Raw genomic sequence first — 21,052 nt, forward strand, 5'->3', positions numbered from 1 at the left:
TATATATATATATATATATATATATATATATATATATATGACCCTAGCAATAGCCAAAAATTAATTGTATGGGTCAAAATTATTGATTTTTCTTTTATGCCAAAAATCATTAGGATATTAAATAAAGATCATGTTCCATGAAGATAATTAGTAATTTTCCTAATGTAAATATATATTAAAACTTAATTTTTGATTAGTAATATGCATTGCTAAGAACTTCATTTGGACAACTTTAAAGGCGATTTTCAAATAGTGGTATCTCGGCCAAATATTGTCCTATCCTAACAAACCATACATCAATGGAAAGCTTAATTTATTCAGCTTTCAGATGATGTATATAAATCTCAATTTCGAAAAAACTTAACCTTATGACTGGTTTTGTGGTCCAGGGTCACATTTATAAAAACTCATAAACCTGCAGTTGAGTACATGCACTGTGTATAGTATGTCATTTAGGACACAACTCATATGTTTATGTTTCTTAATGAGTGTATACAGGACTCCAGAATGATTCATTTGAAATGATTCACAGTTCCTTCAGTCATTATATCACTCACTGTCATTCAGTCACTGCTCTGATATATTTGTGAATGTCTCAAGTCAGTAGAGAGTTATGCTGATACTTAGATGATATAGGTTTCAGTGAGTTAGATGAGTCAGTTACTGTGTTAGTGAGTCAGTGTGGTTGTTTGTCCAACAGTGTCTCTGCCAGTCCATGAGTCATATGGCCAGTAATTTCATGAATCATGTGCAGCAGCTCTGATAAATGCTGCCTTCATGCTATTAAGCTCCAAACCCAAACGCTGCAGGTGTGCATGTACAGCCCAAAGCCATGTGTCTCATTTCATCCAGGATGAAGTGTTTTGGGGAATCTTAATGTGTTAGTGACATTAAGGCAGGGTTTGACTCTAAGGTCAGTGTAAGAGAGATTTAGGCCAGTGTTGTGTTCGTGTTGTTAATTGTTGTGCAAGTGCAAGTTGCAGTTGTGCAAGTGGGAAATCAACCAAGCAAGCACACACAGACTCTCAAGTCTCACAGAGTCTGCACAGGGACATATATTAGTAAGTGCACTGAACGTGTGAGTATATTAAACTATAACACTCTCAAGCCCTTGGCTGCCCTGGGTTTAAAACCATGAAAATTAAGAGCCTGATCTGTGGTGTAGGATTTCAGGTATGGCACTTTAAAAATATTAATATTGCAAATTCTGCATTCACAATGCAAAAAATTCCTGCATACATTTATTTGCAATAGGAGAAATAAACAAAGTCCAATAAATTGTTAAATTATTTTGAGTTTAGTGAGCCTTAGTGTTGGGCGATATGCTCCATAGTCATATCGTCCTATCGTCAGAATAAAAGGGTTAAAATGACATAGCATTAACATTGCAACATTACAAAGAAATAATATAATGCTTCTTACGAATATAATGCATCTTAAAGGGGCAGTCACACTGCACTTTTCATTCCATTGACTTCCATTCATACGCATGCGAATGCGTAAGACCGGAAACGCAAGCTCATGCGAAAAATTTCGCTGCGTTCCAAAGTTCAAGTTTGGTGAACTCTGACCTGCAAATTCGCATCACGTGAAGACGTGTGACCAGTAGAAGATCGATACGTCACTGCGTGACCTCTCTGTACAGAAATTCAAAAATGGAGGAAGCGCTAATTTTAGCCGTAGTGCAGCATCCTATTTTATATAATACATCTTTAAAAGATTATAAAAATCTAAATAATAAAAAAAAGAAGCTGCATGGTTCGCGGTGTCAATGGAAACAGGAACAGACGATATACAGTGGTGTGAAAAAGTGTTAGCCCCCCTCCTGTTTTTTTTTTTTTTTGCATATTTCTCACACTTAAAAGATTCAGATCATCAAACAAATTTTTATATTACACAAAGATAATGCAAGTAAATACAAAAGGCAGTTTTTAAATGATTATTTACTTTATTAAGGGAAAAAAGCTGTCCAAACCTGCCTGGCCCTATGTGAAAAAGAAATTGCCCCTTAAATCTAATAACTGGTTGTGCCACGCTTTGCAGCAACAACTGCAATCAAGTGTTTGCGATAACTGGCAATGAGTCTTTCACATCGCTGTGGAGGAATTTTGGCCCACTCTTCTTTGCAGAATTGTTTTAATTCAGCCACATTGGAGGGTTTTCAAGCATGGATGGACTGTTTAAGCATCTCAATCGGATTTAAGTCCGGACTTTGATTTGGCCACTCCAAAACCTTAATTTAGTTTTTCTTGAGCCATTCAGAGGTGGACTTGCTGGTGTGTTTGGGATCATTGTCCTGCTACATAACCCAAGTGCGCTTGAGCTTGAGGTCACAAACTGAGTCATCGTTGTGCTCTTGGAGTAATTTTGGTTGGCCGGCAACTCCTGGGAAGGTTCACCATTGTTCCACGTTTTCTCAATTTGTGCATAATGGCTCTGACCGTGGTTCGCTGGAGTCCCAAAGCCTTATAAATGGCTTTATAATCCTTTCCAGACTGATACATGTCAACTGTTTTGATTCTCATCTGTTCTTGAATTTCTTTAGATCGCAGCATAATGTGTTGCTATTTAAGCATGCTTCACTTTGTCAGACAGGTTCTATTTAAGTGATTTCTTGATTCAACAGGTCTGGCAGTAATCAGGCCTGGGTGTGGCTAGTGAAATTTAACTCAGCTTTCTAAAATAGTGTGGTTAATTGCAGTTCTTTCATGATTTACCAGGAGGGGGCAATAAATTTTTCACGTAGGCCCACGTAGGTTTGGACAGCTTTTTTCGCTTAATAAATAAAATTATCAATTAAAAACTGCATTTTGTATTTACTTGCATTACCTTTGTGTAATATTTAAATTTGTTTGATGATCTGAAACATTAAAGTGTGACAAACATGCAAAAAAATAAGAAATCAGGAAGGGGGTCAACACTTTCACACCACTATATATATATATAGAGAGAGAGAGTACAATATAATTACTATACACAAGTGTATTATTATTAAATTACTTAATGTTATTCGCGATTTTATATTTATATTTTCAGAATCATTTTAAAATTAATTTTGCACACCTTAAGAACTTATAAAATGACCTATTTAAAGGGAAAAACCTACAGCACTTAAAAATGTAATATATATGTACAGTCAAACCAAAATTTATTCAGACACTTTGAACATTTCATTCATTAATACACTTTATTCACTATAGTTTTAAAAAAATGGTAATAAAATATGACAGAGCCGAAAGTAATTCTTGTGGCGATCCTCATCCAGCCGAAGCTCCTGAATTAAAGAATTGAACTCTCCCCGAAAAATTTTTGCATTTTCAAAGTCTAATGTGACCGTCCCTTAAGGCAGAAGTTAAATTCACTAAACTAAAAAAAAAATACAATACAATACAATATAAAATAGAATACAATTACTTGTAGGTTTAAAATTCTACATATGGCACATTTATTGTCCAACAAGAAATATTTTAGCAAAATGTATATTTTACTCAAAATTATTGCAGAGAGAGAGAGTACAATATAATTACTATACACAAGTGTATTATTATTAAATTACTTAATGTTATTCGCGATTTTATATTTATATTTTCAGAATCATTTTAAAATTAATTTTGCACACCTTAAGAACTTATAAAATGACCTATTTAAAGGGAAAAACCTACAGCACTTAAAAATGTAATATATATGTACAGTCAAACCAAAATTTATTCAGACACTTTGAACATTTCATTCATTAATACACTTTATTCACTATAGTTTTAAAAAAATGGTAATAAAATATGACAGAGCCGAAAGTAATTCTTGTGGCGATCCTCATCCAGCCGAAGCTCCTGAATTAAAGAATTGAACTCTCCCCGAAAAATTTTTGCATTTTCAAAGTCTAATGTGACCGTCCCTTAAGGCAGAAGTTAAATTCACTAAACTAAAAAAAAAATACAATACAATACAATATAAAATAGAATACAATTACTTGTAGGTTTAAAATTCTACATATGGCACATTTATTGTCCAACAAGAAATATTTTAGCAAAATGTATATTTTACTCAAAATTATTGCGATCTTATTTCATTGCGCTCATTCTGTTTGGCGGCCGCACTCGTTCACTGAAGTCTAGTAGTTTAGCAGAGAATCGCATGCAGGAGGCTCATCCACTCCTGACAGGAAAATGGAAATATTTCCATGACTTTCTAACATTTACAGATGGAGAATATACCTGTGAAATGTAAGTTATGCACTGAGGAAAACAGCACATCTCAAACGCATTAAACAGCATCTGTCAGCAGCCCGTAAGTTATATGTCAGAGCATCTGACGGGGCAAGCCGCTTTAATCTATATGTGTTAACTATATCTTACGAGTTATTTTTAAAGCCCTTAATTAATATAAATATCAAACTATTTCTACATACCATATCGTTAGTGAAAAAATATATAAAAAAAATATAAATATAACCCAGATCGATATACCCGCCCACATCACCGATACACAATATTATTATGCTATTTATTTAATTATTCACTTTTTTAGTTTTATAACCGGATAGCAAACCAACTCCAGGGTAAGGCGAAAAGCAGCCTAATGTTAGTGTAATCTATTGACTACACATTAAATCTTTTTAGTCAATTAGGATGTCATGTCTTAAAATATATTTAATATGACTGAATTTGTATTTAACATGATAACAATTTAATAAAAACATTGCAAGTTACTAATTGCTAGTTACTAATGTTTACATTTCCTCAGATATTCAAGCAGCAGCTACAGAAAACGAGCAAAGAGCATTTACATTATCAAAGAACATTATAATTGACTTCAGTCTAGCGAGAGTTTATGCAACTTAAAAAAACCACTCCAGTTATAATCAGTGAAGCTATATAAACTGTTTGATGAATAAATCTCTTATACTTACATTGTATGTACATCTGCACTTTTTTGTTTATAATGAGAGAATTCGCGAGAGAGCATAATTCAGTCAGCCAGCGAGCACACTTAACAACAAAACTCTGGTGTTTCAGCGATGACTCATCTGAACGCCTCTGATTGGCTATTGCGTTTATAAGCTTAACAGAATCGTGTGTGATTGGTTATAATGCACAACACTGTAAAAACGTGTATAAAGAAATATGATGGAACAAATAAGCCCTAAAATTAATTAGATATAAAAATACTAGCCTGATAATAATAATAATAATAATCGTCTTGATATCGTCAAAGACATCAGCCACAGGAGATATCTCTGACTATCGTCAATACATGATACTATCATCTATCAGCACAATCGGCACACAGTAAAGGATTAACTTATATTAGGATTGACATAAGTATTAACTTATGTTAAAACTGCTCAGTTTGCAACATGGCTGGTAAAATATTTAGTATAAAAAAAAAAAAGACAACTGGTCATAGCCTGTACATTGGCTAAATGGGTGGCATGAAAACTCATTTTCTGGTCTGCAAAAGTTTGCCACAAAGGTTAATACCATGTGTTTAGCAATTATATGTGTAATATACGTGTGTGTATATATATATATATATACTGTATATATATACACACACACACTGTATGGGCTATGTTGAAAAAAAAGCCAAATAATAGTGTCAATTTGAAGCCATATTATCTGTGTTGCAAGTTTGTTTGCACTCCAAGTCTGTGTGAGTGCTTGTGTGTTTGTCCAGTGCCAGTCAGGTGCTAGTGAGATATTGTTTCAACTGTACCATACTGTACCCACATGCTGATAGTCACACTGTACACAGGCTCAGCCCTCAACCCACTCCATCTGTTCATTTCTCTCTCTCTTTTCTTGAATGCTTACGAACTCCAGTCTCCATCTAAAAGCCAAATGTAAAAGCTTTCATTTGAACCTCTTAAAGAACAGGAACCCGAGGCCAAGGGGTCGCTCATATCTCCCTGTGAACTCTTTCAGTAACTCCTCTGTGTGCCACCTCCTACCCTGCTATCTATCTCAGTCCTCTCTTCTCTCCAACAGTCCATCCGCACTCCTCCTCACATATCTTCCATCGCGCCTGCACAAAGGGATGCCAACGGTGGCCATTCTCCATATCACCCACTCATCCCTGCCCAGATCGAAAACAGGCCAGGAATGAATTGATGTGCAGAAAGTGATGGTCTCGCTTCAAGTTGGCACTCCCTTTTTTAAGTTACAGACATCTCACACACCGCTGAACCTCTCTGCCACACACATCTCGTCATCCTCTCTCTCTCTCTGATGTTTTGGGCATTAGGTTCATCCTATGAAGTGATACAGACAGTTTATACAGTAGCCACATCCGTAACTACTGTGCATGCGGTGAAGCCTACGCAATCTCAATGTACAACTATTAAGACATTACACAATCTTCATAGTGACCAACCAACACCCAGGCACATTGCAGGGACTATAACACACCACAGTTGTATTTGTCAAACTTAATGAGAGTTTCAGGTCTAATAACAGCCAACACATGATAACATCACTGCACAACGCACAAAAACGCCAAGCGGACACTGTACTAGATCAGCACCACATCAAACTGAGCACATTCCACAATAAATGCAGCAGGGGTTACGGGAAACCAGCACAAATGTCCCCTTGTGAGTGATCATTCTTCATTTCTTGAATGTACACATGCAAATCATACATATGGTGTGTATGATCACACACACCCAACAGAAGAACCCAATAGCATCAATCCCTTCCAGTGAAGCGAACTCCTCTAAATCAGCAGCTAATAGAGCCCAGCATATTCTCTCTCCATCCCACACACACATACACACGCTCGCACGCGCAGTAACACACACCGGTTTAACATTCTGTCCATCAGAGCAGCGGTGTATCTGGCTGGAGGCAGACATTGTATTCTGTAGCCGTTAACAGAGACAGAAGCTGCGATTCACACAAACACGCACACACACATGCATATAGCGGTGGAGACGCTCTACGCTGGCTAATGCACGAGCAAGCGCTCACTCTTCCACACATAGACACACGCACACGTCCGAATGCGCGCACACATGCATGCATTGCAACACATCCCTGCCTGTCGATCCACTCCATCACTCCGGCTCGTTCCTTGCACACATGCGGCGCTCTCTCTAGCCCACCTCTCTCCCTCTCTACCAACCGTGAGAAAAACATGAAAACAGCCAGTACCTGTAAATGAACCAGACGCTGCGATTCATAGGGCCTAGTGACGGCCAGGACGACGAGAGGGAGAGGGAGAGAGAGAGATCCTCCTCTCCGCATCCTCCCATCGCCATTTCCCCCCCCTCCTCCTCCTCCTCCTCCACCTCCTCCTACTGCTGCTGCTCCTCTTCCAGCCAGAGAACAGCAAGCGAGAGCCGTGCGAGGGGAGGAGAGGAGGAGAGAGAGATGGAGAGAGTGAGAACGAGGGCCTAGCTCTCCCAACCCTTTCATACTTAAGATGGAGAGAGAGAGCGGGAGAGAGAGAGAGTGATGGTTCACTGTGACTGCGACAGAGGAGGAGGGAGAGTGAGCAAGGCAAGGAGAAAGAAAGGGAGGGAGGGCGAGATAGAGGGACAGAGAGAGAGAATGTGTGGTTGGAAGACATGGTTTAGCATGAAAGAGGAGAGAAATGATGTAATTTGATGAAGGGAGAGAGAGAGAGAGAGAGAGAAAGAGAGGGGCTTGAGGTGACCGAGTTTGTTTGCTGATTAGCTAATGCATGCATTGAATGTAAAGGACGCTAAGAGACCATTCACACAGGAAGCTAGGAACGAATCGCAGGTGTCTTGAGACACGTTGTTACGGCATTTGAACAGTTTTAACACAACATTGAGGCTCAAAAATGCAACAGTGCTCATGGCGTGAGATGCTTAAAAAAACAGCAAGATGCACTGTAACGGTCACAAGCATTCATCTAGTGCCTGTTTACGTAGAGAGAAAAAACAGCACATGGCTAATGCGTGCATATGCACACCTGCTGCAGTATAGGAGATCAAACCGTTGGGAAGATGCAATTGAAATGCCAAGCATCAGTTTCACTAGGGCAAGACAACTGTCACACACTCATCTGTCTCTCTTTTACTCCTCCCTCTCATGTACACATCTGCCTTTTCCTCTCTTCTTCAGCAGCCACGAGTTGAACAGAGCAATGTTTCTATCACTGCCTCCACAAGTCACTGTTTCCCCATTCATAAAACTGGCAGCAGCGTTTGAGAGGTAGAGAGAGACAGAGAACGAACGAGAGCGAGAGAGATAGAGCACTCTCTAGTGCTCTTGTCGGGTAGCCTTAGAGCACTACAGCTCTGAACCACCATCCGCCTTTTACATCATCAATATCACCAGCTACTGAATGAACATTTGTTTTTTATTTCTACACACTGGTGAATTTTTCAATGCTGTTGCCTGTGGTCAAACCTTATTGACAATCTTCAGATTCATTGTACACCGACTGACACATAATACAGCAGTCTGAGGGAATGTGATATCTGGATTTCGAAAATATTGTAAATACAAATACAATAGTCAAGACAGCAGAAGGTGAGTTTACCGACCTTCATGGAATCATGGAACAAACACTAGGATACATATTGTTTTAGTATTAGCCATATTAAGATGAATTTGAAGCAACATATCTCTGAGAATGATTAGACACACATGCTAACTTTACTCAGTTCAATGGTTAGCTGCTTTTTATTCTGTGCTGTTTTCCTACTGTTACGACCAAACCCCAACCTATTTTCAGCCTGCAATCCAAAGTTGAGAACAACTGATCTAAACCATCTACAATGAAAGTACACTACTATTCAAAAGTGTGGGGTCGGAAAGATTTTTTTTAAACTCTCTTATGCTTACTAAGGCTGCATTTATTTGATCAAAAATACTGTAAAACAGTAATATTAAATAGAAGTATTACTATTATTTAAAAAAAATGTATTCTAATATTTTTAAAAAATTAATTTATTCCCATGATGGCAAAACCTAATTTTCAGCATCCCTACTCCAGTATTCAGTGTCACATGATCCTTCATAGATCATTCTAATATACTGATTTGCTTTCTTATTATTATCAATGTTAAAACAGCTTTATTTTTGTGGAAACTGTGATTTATTTGAGACGGAATTTACTTGTAAAATTATAAATGCATTTACTATCACTTTTCCTTGCTGAATTAATTTCTTTCTTAAAAAATCTTACTGACCACAAACTTTTGAATGATAGTGTTATATTCCTACAGTATACAGTATTTACAGTGTACAGTATTTTTATGGAAAAGCAAAATATACTTTTCAAAAATATAATCTGTAAGCTTTTCTTTGTCCTAGTAATTACCTTGTCTTTTGCTTTGAGACCAGTCCTTAAATAACACCTTTGCAAACACAATGTAATTACGTTGGGTTATACTTAGCTATACATTTCTATTCAGTTTGAAAGAGATGAAGACCATATTTTTTGGTTAAAAAAGAAAAAATTGGTTTAAACAATTTTTTAAAAACTTATCTTCTAATGGACTAATGGCCACAAAACTTGTGGGGTCTTAAAAAATACTGCAATAAACATCCTAGTAATGTGACTAAACTTGCGTTCCATAATGAACAAGAGTTACTTTAAAACCTTCAAAAATATAAGGGATATTGTCTAATTAAGATGTTAACTTTTAAATGCATAAAATATTTTGTGCAGCATTAAGTATGACTGATTTATAATTAATAATTGAATAAAATAATTTAAGTAATTACATAAAATTAATTAACTGTCAAAAAGTAATTGGCGTGTTAATGAGCTCAATGTTTGTAATGGTCCAAAAGTCTCTGCATGTTAATCAGACTAATAAGCAGACCATGGGTCAGCGACATTAGCCACGCACGCTACGTGTACTATTGGTAAACAGTTGAGTAATCACTGTCACACAAGCAATAAGTGAGAGAGATTAATATAAATCTCACTAGCCACTGGACAGAGCCAAGCGGATCGGTTTACTCACACGACCGACTGTTAGTGCAGCTATCGGGAGTGTATGTGGGGATTGCTCTTGTCTGTTGTGTATTTTTATCCTCCTCTGAACCTGTTGCTCTGTTCCTGTCTCTGCACCGTGGCAGATGCATACACTTCCACACCCATCTGCTTTCTCTTCTGCCTTCTGTCCATCTGACCTTTGTTCCTTCCTCTTCCTCTGCTTGTCCTCCCACACTTATCACACTCTGCCCTTTGTTTTTTTCTGTCCTCTCTTATTATCATAGTTCTACACTGACACTGCCCCTTATTTCTGCAGTGACCTTGAGTAGAGGCTGAAAACCACTAATATCATGCTGCCTTTCCTCAAAGGGATAGTTTACCCAAAATGACAATTTTGTCATTATTTACTTACTCTCATATGAGTTTTTTTTCTGTGGAACAGAAGAAAGTTCAAGTTGTGAACACAATGTTTGTTTGTTTTTTACCCTAGACCGGTGGTTCTCAACCTTTTGAACTCTAAACCCCACAGTTGTCCAAAAAAATATTTCAAGAGCCTACACTCCTAGTACAAGCATACAAATGCACCCACCAGACAACGCATGCACAAGGAGGTAGAGAGAGACCCCTCCCCCTACCCCTGTCGCCTCCCTCTCCTCTAACAATGTCTGTAAACAAAGCGGAACCTATGAATGAAGGAGGAGAGTGAGCGAGGGAATCGAAAAAGAGGGAAACGCAGCCACGCATCTCTCATAAGAAACACAGTCAGGGATGAGAGAACTGAGAAGAGAAAGACATGGACAAGAAGGGGAAGAGAGAGCTAAATCGGAGAGGAAAAAAAAAAGAACTCACATCATCTCTGTCAAAGCCTCTTTCGTTGGATGTCGATGTTGGTCCTCGCTGCCCTCCCCCTCCGTCTCCCTCTGCCTCCTTCGCTCTCTACGGCATTGCTGGATCCACAATCTACTGCCTTATTCTACCTCTTTCTACAACTCTTGCACTCTTTCTGTCTTCCAGCATGGTAGACTACACCACACCGCTGTTCATTCAGAGCATGTGTGTGATGAAGAGAGTGAGAAAGAGAGGAGGGGAGAAAGAGCAAGAGCGAGCAAAAGAGAGGGAGAATCAGCAGGAAGAGAGGGGGTAAGGAAGTGTGGATATAGTGGCAGAAGGCATATGTGTGCCTGTACAGTACAGTATGTATTTGTACACGTGTTCCCATATCTGTATCGATGCCAGAAAACTTGCTGGCACGTTTTCAGTGTAAGACTGCGCAGCCGTGTTCGTGAGGACTCGTTCGGTGAACTTTTAGCTGAAATTGTACTGTACGTCCTTGACCCTATTACGCAGATCACTGGCCTATAAAGAGATCACGTGCGCTCGGAAGGGAAAAAGAGAGTGCTGCAGGGTGCTCAGGGACAGGGACGCTGGAATTGTGACACAGTTGAGCTTGCACAGACCGAAGGAAGACAAGGAACAGAGAAGGATGATGCAGAGAGAAGAAGTTGCTATATTAAAAATGACTCTGAGAGGGAAGGACAATGATGGAGGTGGTGAAGCGATGCCAGAAAGGACATAGTGATGTGTGGTGTTCTGGAAAAGTGGGGCTGAGATGAGAACAGAAGAGCCGAGAGGTTGGAGAAAGAATAGAGACATCCATCTATCTATCTATAGTGTGAATTGGACAAGAAAATGCAAAATGCATGATGAAAAAAAAAGTTCACTACTACGCTAACATGCTTCAAACTTGTACAAAGCCTTAGGTGCCAAAAAGTTCTTTTTTTTTTCTTTGGTCATGTTAATAGTTGCAAGATGCTTCTGTATCCATTTATTCATCCGTGCATTCATCCCTCTCTTTCACTCTCTCTCTTTCCTTTCCTCTCCTCTTTAGTGCCCTTCATAATCTGACCTCCAGATGGAGTCACCACGGGGGTGGGAGGGTGATGGAGAGAATATGAAAGAGTGTAGGGGGTGAGTAAAATGGGAGGAATTAAAAGAGAGAGAGAGAGAGCACTAGGGAGAGTTAGAGCGGAACGAGGGGATGACGAAGCCAAAAAACAGAGGGGTGAAATAAATAATTTAAAACTGAAAACATAGTAAAAAGAATCACTTTATGTGTTTGTTAGTGTATTTCTACATGTGCATGAATGGGAGCAAGCGAGTGTGACTAGCGAGATTCAGACTATAAATGAAAAATATGATTTATAATGTGTATATTTGTATGTAAATAATTTGCTTGTATTGTGTTGTCTTGCAGGCTGCTGGGATTAGATGAGCGTGAGCTCTCTCCGTGACTGGGACAGAATGACATCACATGAAGCAGCTTTATGTTTACTGTGAGGTGCTAATGAAAAGAGCACAGCAGTGTTAATTTACCAGCACACGACTCACAGACATTTAGACAGACTGAGAGAGAGAGCGAGATTACAACATGGCCACCAAAAACAGATATTACAGTCTTGTGAAAAGTGCTTCATTTCATGGGGCTGTCACTTAAATTCAAAGGGGCTGGGACATTATTTTAAGTCCCACCCTTCTGCCTAAGGCCCAGTTGAGTAGGCTACACCATAGAGGACCTCAATAGCTCCCCACGTTTCCCCAAGCCCCTGACAACGGCCCTGGGTTGATGATACATTTTATGTGAACCATCCTACAAAAGTAGATTACTGATGATTTAGGGGCCATTCACACAGAATGTGTTTTTGCATTTAAAAATGTGAGATGCAGGGCAGTGGAATGAAAAATAAAGGTCTAGAGATATGGTTCTTAAAAGCTGAACTTATTTTAACATGCGCTGTATTGTTAGATGCGACAAAAGACGCGAGTGCTGTGGTCAAACACATTCACCTAGTGCATGTTCACAAGAGAAAAACATTCCAATATGGAAAAGCAGCTTACTGAAATGCAAAAAAGGGGGTTATAATTTTAAATGAATGGCACCTTATCCTATCAAAATATTTAATATTTATAATTAATTAATAAATAAAAAATACAATAAAAATCCTCTTCTCTACAATCATTTGTTAACTTATTTTCCAGTCTTAGAATAAATCTTAGATATATTAAGAAAAATATTAAGTGTTTATTGGAAAACAACTAAAACAAACAAACAAAAAAGACTGAAAGACTTAATAAAAAGTATAAAATTCATTATGAAATGGATCTTAAAGGGACAGTGACATAAAATGAAATAAACCTTCTGTTATGGAACATAAAAGAAGATATTTAGATTTTTTTTTTTGTCCATACAATGAAAGTGAAAAGCCACCAAAACCGGTTACCAAAATATCTTCTCTATTTTCTTTTCCGCAGAAGAATGAAAGTCATATAGTTTGTAACAAAATAATAGTAAATTATGACAGAATTTTCATTTTTGGTTGAACTGTCCCTTTAAGTGAATTACTGTACAGTACATCTATTACAGGAACAGTTCCCTGGAGCAACCTGGTAGGACAGGGTGGTATATTGAGTTTGTACAATATATAGATATATTTTTTTATAAACGATATGGTACGAGGCAATACCATTTATATCGATATACTTACAATTTTAATAAGAACCCATCTGAAAAATAGCAGAGGACACAGAGTGAGCTGCTCTGGGGAAAGTGTATGATCCAGTTCACAGGTATATTCTCCATGGAAATATCTCCATTTTGCTGTCAGGAGTGCATGAGCCTTCTATATGTGATTATCCGCTAAACTTCACAAGACTTCAGTATGCAAACACCGCCACGTATATGCTCCAAACAGTCCGAGCACAATAATTCTGACTAAAAATATACATTTTGCTAAAATATTTGTAGTTGGACAATAAATGTGCCATGTGTAGAATTTGAAACCTACAAGCAAGTGTATTTTATGATAGCAGTAACTATAAAGTGACTATTATAATGGGGTAATCAAAATATACTGCAATTAATATGTGATTTTGTTTTTATTTCTTTTCATTTTTAGTTTAGTGAATTTAACTTCTGCTTTAAAAATAATAATTTTTGTTTTTAGATGTTTTAGATCTTAATAATGTTAGAATGTAATGTGATTTTAGCTCCTTTTTTGCATAATATATAGCATATAGCCTACATGGTTATAATTTTAAAATATAAAATACTGTATATAATGTATATACAGTACGACTAAATATAAAGTACTTTAGTTCAATTCAATATCACATTCTTCAGTGTCAGTCTCAGCTATTTAATTCTGCAATTAATTTAACATAACAGTCTCCCATCTGACTTCCAAAACCAGCTTCACAGGCCACAAATATTGAGATGCATAAATCACACGCTGGTATCTCCATCTCCATGCCCATCAGTCTGTCACTCACACTCACAGCAGTGCAAGAAAAGGTGCCAAGGCCTCCTCAGGTGAGTCACTGCAGCAGCATTTCAGAAGAACCAACAGAAAACTCTCCACGTGCTGAACGAAACTCAGTCTAACCCATGAGACGGTGAGCGTGATTTCACCAAGCACAACATGTTCCATGGATCAACATCCTTGTTGATCCTGGAACAAGATTCCAATCAATCAATCAGAATTGAGATATAACTTTCCAGGAAATATCTGTTTTAGGCTTACAATCAGGGTTAGGTGCTTCTACACTCTTGTTAATCAGCTATCATTTCCCACTGGTTTTAGGAATAAATTATGGGTAGGGTTAGGTTTAGGGGTAGGGATTGGGTTAAGTCTATATTTTTGGACAATAATGTTGATCCAGGATCATCAAAAGATGTTGATCCAGGAACATGTCTGTCTTGGCAAAATCACGGCGACCCCCACGAGACATGCGAGTAGATGATAAAGAACGCAAACCTCTTGACAGTTTCTGACAGTTGTGTGAAAATAATCTGTATGGGAAGAATCTGTATCTTGAAAAGACCAGCATTTTAGACGTATCTTAACTACCTTAACCAGCAAGATTTCCTTTGACCACAATTTTTGCTGTCAAATATTTTTGCTTTAATTTTTGTCTTTCGTGCTTTAATGAGTATTTTACACTGGTCCACTAGTTAAATCAGCACCAAACCAGCATATACAAACTCTAAACTGGTTTTCTTAGCAGAAAGTCCTTCATTACAACATATCAGCATCAACATATCAGCAATGCACATCCATAAATTCTAAAAGTGTTCTTACCTGGGCGCGTCAAAGCTGTCATAGGATCCAACAGTATAATGTCGGAAGAGTCGCTTGGCTCTCTCACTGCGGCTCTCTGAAAGACGCACACACAACCGCATCCACATCATCATGAGGTTGGGTGTGTGAGGGTGCAACTACAGCATGACAAGAAAATACACGCCTGACTTGAAGTTTCCCACTCTGACAGAGCGTGATGGCCCAAACCACAGTGACTTTAGCCAGCGTGAAATGGCACTATCGGTCTCTCTCACACTCCAGTAGTGCTGTAAACTATTAATAGTCATCATAGCTGCTCTCCCTCACCAAGTCTGACATCACAACATCACAGAGATGCTGTGGCAGTCCGACTGTCCTACACCTCCATCTGGGACTATCAAAATGACAGCTCCGAGTGTAGTGTGGATGTCTTTGATACTAATAACGTGTGTGTAATGTATGTGTGCGTGTGTGTGAGGAATCTCACCTGAACGAGGCTCCAGGCTGCGGAGAGCCACCTCCTCCACGCAATCAGAGGGGAACCAGCCCGTGCGCCCTCGAACCGTCCCCTCCCAGTATCCTCCTTCACCCACACTCAACACTAAGAGAATCAAGAGAGAGAAACAACAGTGTGTGTGTGTGTGTGAGTAGTAAACATATGAAGAGTGTACAGCAACAAAAACACACTATATAGACCAGAAGCGTCATGACCAGACACATTTTTGAGCCAAGTGGATTTTGAACTACCATCTTTCATATTTAGTTTCCACGATTATGGAAGGTAAAAAATTGTTTGTTTAAAATGCTGTGGCAGAAATCAGTCATTATGTCTGCATTTGTTGTGTCCAATCGAGTTCTTTGAGACCTTCCACTGATTACTTACTTGAAATTGTATGACTTGACATTTTTCAGTTATCATAAAGTTTTTTTTTTCATACATGGTTGTAAACAGGGTTCACATCCTTTTTGATTAATTAATTGTAGAGGTGTGCGATATCGTAGTATTGTGCTACAGCACACATTCTATCAGTTGCAGTTCTGGCGCATCCGTCTTAAACGCTGTGCAATGCAACATAGATTCACATCAAACGTTAACTCAGCGGTAGTGTTACACTCACGGGACACTGCACTTTGCAGTCACAAAAGTATATTATTTGCATGTGCATTAAAGCCTTGCCGGTTAAACATTTCATTTGCGTGCTGTTCTGACAGGAACATTTATGGCAAGAAGTTACACCTGAAGTGTGCGCACACTAAAAACCTGATAACTGGACTAAGTTATTTTTCTCGTCTGATTGAGCTAATACTGTCAAAAACACACAAGGTTTACATATAATCACAGTTGGTTATGTCTAAAGTGAAAGTAAACAGTTGAGAGAAAAAATGGTTGCGTGCCTGTATATTAGATGTGTGCGTGACTAATAGTAGTCATTATTTACTCACTCTCATGTTGTCCCAAACCTGTATTATTTTCTGTCTTGAACTGAACACAAAATAAGACATTTTGAAGAATGTGGGTAACCAAACAATAGCTGGTCCCCACTGACTTTGATAGTAAAAAAAAAAATACTGTGGAAGTCACTGGGGACCAACAACTATTTGGTTTTCCACATTTTTCAAAATAACTTTTATGTTCAACAGAAGAAAGAAACTCATTCAGGTTTAAAACAACTTGAGAGTGAGAAAATAATGACAGAATTTTAATTTTTGGGTGAACTATCCCTTTAATGTTAATAAAGCAACAAAACACAATATAATGTATATCTTTGTTCATATTTTTTAATGACAAAGACAAAATAATGACAAAGATTTTTATTTTTGCCCAATTTGTCCAAAATATCTGGCATTATTTTTTATTGTATATTTTGTTACCTTGTAAGGCTTTGTTTTGTTTTTTTAAATAAGGAAATATATATAAATATAAAACATAAAATAAGGAAAAGTTTGGCTATACTGCTCAGACAACTTGCAAAATAGTAACACCAACATGACAAAGAATCGTGAATCGTGATTTTCCTGAAAAAAAATAGTGACATGAAATTTTTGCCATATCGCCCACCCCTAATTAATTCCCATGACTTTTGTATGATTGTTCCATGTACAGACTGCTGGGAAGAATGTCAGACACAGTTCTTGAAATTAACAGATTTAAAACATTACAATACTGTTAGAAAACACTCTCTGTCTGTATTGGTTCCAGATGTTTTCCCCCTCCTTTTTTTCCCTCTCTCTCTCTCTGCTCGCCCTCCCTGTACAGCGCACTGTTGTCTCCTTCTGATTTCCCCCTCCTCCATCTGATCTCTCTCTCTCTTGTATTATGTTTTAATATCTCTTACTCATATTCGAGGTACGCATGCGCACATGTATGCATTAGCTTTTCTTGGTTCAAATGTTCAAACGAGGACACGATAGCTAGGACTCCAAGGTAATGGGTTTCGCGATGAACTATGGAGATAGTTCAGCATCCTTCGCCAAGTTTATTCCTAATATGTCCATATTTTCCTGTACATGTGGCCATTTTGTATAACACATATTCTTGGCCAACATCCTATATGTATGTCATCTATATCCTCATTGGTTAAAGGGTTGAAACTCCCCTCGACATATGCCTATATAAGATCTTTGTATCTATGAATAAAGTTGAAGTATTGAGAATTCAATTTGATGTGTGTTTTCTTGCTTCCCGGCCGTTATACACTTTGAGGGACTGAGAATTTTCCAGGTGGCAAAGAGAATCTATAGGGACCGATTGTTAATTACTGACAAATACATATTTGTGTACAAATCTGTAAATCTAAAATATGGTCTCAGATTTGAATTGAGCTCAATGGTGGACCTGGCTTTCTAAACCAGAGACATTTTTATTGATACATTTACATTCATACCTATACACTATCGTTCAAAAGTTTGGGGTCAGTAAAATGTTTTTGAAATAAGTATTGCATGCTAACCAAGGCTGCATTTATTGCATCAAAAATACAGTAAAAAATGTAAATTGCTTTGCTTTGATGAATAGAAAGTTAGAACAGCATTTATTTGAAATAGAAATTATTTCCAACACTATATGTCTTAACTGTTGCTTTTAAACAATTTGATCAATGTGTCTTTGCTGAATTAAAGCATTAATATCTTTTTTTAAAATTACTGACCCCATGCTTTTGAACTGTAGTGTATTTATATTCATATAGAATTTTTCCACAACTTTCAACATTTTACTATATTTCTCAGGCCTGGAAATAACAGTTTCAAAATTCCTTAATATTTCCATGACCATGGGACCCATGTATAACCTAAATTGTAAGAAAATATATATATATTTTTATAATATATTTAATCTAGAAATGGATGTGGGCCCCCTGCACACTTAAATAATTAACCATCAAAACTGTTTTTCTTTTTCTTTGGTATCATCTTATACCCCTTAGGGCACCAAAAGAGCTAGGACCGCCCCTGGTACCCCTTAAAAAACATAGGTGCATGACGCCGCTGATACACACTCACAGCACCATCTCAGGTACACACAAACAAATTTAATCACAAATCGCATGCGAAATCACTATCACTTATGAGTTTACAAATACATGATGAAACATGCATATAAGCAAGCTATGGTGACAGATCTAAACATGGACTCTAGAATTAAACACACACATACACACACTCGCATGCACGTTGACATTGCTCGCAAACAGACATATACTGACATACCAACACATATCACCAGAATACATACACAGACAACGTTTATCCACACCTGTGAAAAACATACAGAAACAAACACACATTTAATGGTATTCTTGCTGACATATATACACTCACTCTCACACAACACACATCATTGTTCCTGTCCACACAGAGACACACACACACACATCCATTCACCTTTGACTTTTTCTCCCTTGTTGAAGCTGATCTCGCGGTCCCCCTGGGCGGAGTGCGAGCGGGTGGCCACAAACACACGGCCAGGCACGGCACTGTAGAGACGCCGTCGCTGCCCACTTGCTGTGCCCTGACTACTGATAGAGCCCGCCCTGTACAAAGGCACACGAATCAGACAACAGGGTTAACATTCATTCATTTATGCACATTTATTACCGGCTCTACTCATTCAGGTATCCGTCTTCACAGGATGTGAATATTGATGATTATTTAGTTATATCGCTCAATGACAAGTTATAACCTTGTCCTTTCTACTCTCTTTCTCACCCTTGTCTTCCTCGTGTTTGCCGGCTCCGATCGTCTCGGTCGCCTGTTCGACCACGAGACGGGGAACGGGTTCGTGCTCCACGGGGACTGCTGGAGCTACGCAAGGTGCCACCATGCTTTAGACCCTGACAGATAAACATAAACACGACGAGTAACAATTAAAGTTTGAACATAAATATGAAGAGTGTCAAACAGAAGGGTCAAGATTAGCATGGCCCAGTTAGCCCCTTAACTCCCATGCTAATGGATAGCTTTTATGAATTCAAATTTTAAACGTATAATTTTCACATTTTACATATTTTTGCACATAATTATTATTTATTTAAAAATTATTTAAACAATATTACCATTAAAAAGTCTGGGGTCAGTAAATTTTTTAATTGTTTTTCAAAGAAAAGATGCTCACCAATGCTGCATTCATTTGATACAGTAAAAACAGTAATTACTGTGAAATATTATTACAATTTAAAAGAACTGTTTTCTATTTTAACACATTTTTCAAATGTAATTTATTCCTGTGATGGAAAAAGCTGAATATTCATCAGCTACTGATCATTCACAAACTGATTTGCTGCTCAAGAAATATTTCTTATTATTATCAATGTTGAGAACAGTTGTGCTGCTTAATATTTTTGTGGAATATTTTCACTTTCACTTTGAGCAACTTAATGCATCCTTGCTAAATTTACAAGTATTCATTTTATTTAATAAAAAACACCTTACAGACCCCAAATATTTGAATGGTAGCATTTACTCACATATAAATAAAATTTAAGGGAAAAAACTAAACAAAAAATGAATTTACCTGCACGGAGACAAGGCTTGATCCAGCAGCGTTGGGAAAAGCGATCCAGTCTGGCACATTCATGCTGTTGTCACTGTTGGCCCGCAAGAAGGGATGAGGATGGGGCAATCCAAGAGTACGAGAACTCTCCCTCCTCTGGGGGGCATACTTTGGAGACTCCAAAAAGGGAACTGACATCAAATCAGGAGAGAAACAGTAATACAGAGAGAGAACAGATGCTAAGAGAGACAGAAGTACGCTCTAATTGCCTAATAATGTCCTGCAAAATTCACTTCACAGGGTATTTGACCATCTTAAGTGTGCAGTCAAACACGTGGTCTGTATTCAATGATGTTGCAAAGCATTACAAATGAAGTGAACTGCAACAGATCCCCTGTGGAGTGTGTAGGGAGCAGTTGCTTAGGGACTGTGTGAATCGCAAGGCAGCTAAAGAGAGACGAAAGTATCAAGCTCCAAATGTCACACAGTTTGAAGAGCAAATCAATTATCTCACACAGAATAAAAATACTGGCACAACCAAAATAAATCTCCGCTCCTTACCTACGTCTGATTCACGATGGTTTTTAATGATTTCTCCCAGCTCAAAATGGCCAGACATCACAGCCACCTAGAAAAGAAGTTCACACACGCTTAATATTTGTATCTGTGAATGACACACAGTGATGCAAGGCTTGGGAATATCGCAATATTAAACACACGCAGGCATTAACTTCCTTTCATATTAAAGGGGTCATATGATGCGATTTCAAGTTTTCCTTTCTCTTTGGAGTGTTACAAGCTGATTGTGCATAGATAAGATCCCTGAAGTTGCAAAGACTAAAGTCTCAAAACCAAAGAGATATTCTTTATCAAAGTTAGGACTCTGCCACGCCCCCACATATCTACCTCACTATGTGGAAATATTTGCATAATGCCGCCCAAATGTTCACGCAAAGAAAGAAGGTGTGTGTGTGCGTGCGCGCGCGAGCGAGAGAGAAAGAGAGAGAGAGAGAGAGAGAGAGAGAGAGAG

General features: G+C 38.0%; 1 protein-coding gene across 1 annotated transcript in view; it reads right to left on the minus strand.

Moving 5' to 3' along the window:
- The window catches only part of LOC107564013 (SH3 and multiple ankyrin repeat domains protein 1-like), a 62,899-nt gene that overhangs the window by 18,541 nt on the left and 23,306 nt on the right, over positions 1-21,052 (minus strand). Inside the window, exons 8-13 of the mRNA XM_016249003.1 lie at positions 20,584-20,650; positions 20,044-20,213; positions 19,239-19,363; positions 18,915-19,063; positions 15,520-15,633; positions 15,054-15,129 (exon numbers count right to left, since the gene is read on the minus strand). Of these exons, the coding sequence (XP_016104489.1) occupies positions 15,054-15,129; positions 15,520-15,633; positions 18,915-19,063; positions 19,239-19,363; positions 20,044-20,213; positions 20,584-20,650 (701 nt within the window). The remainder of the gene's footprint in view (positions 1-15,053; positions 15,130-15,519; positions 15,634-18,914; positions 19,064-19,238; positions 19,364-20,043; positions 20,214-20,583; positions 20,651-21,052) is intronic.

The sequence above is a fragment of the Sinocyclocheilus grahami genome, unplaced genomic scaffold (genome assembly GCF_001515645.1).
Source record: "Sinocyclocheilus grahami isolate Dianchi unplaced genomic scaffold, SAMN03320097.WGS_v1.1 scaffold901.1, whole genome shotgun sequence".
NCBI lineage: Eukaryota > Metazoa > Chordata > Actinopteri > Cypriniformes > Cyprinidae > Sinocyclocheilus > Sinocyclocheilus grahami.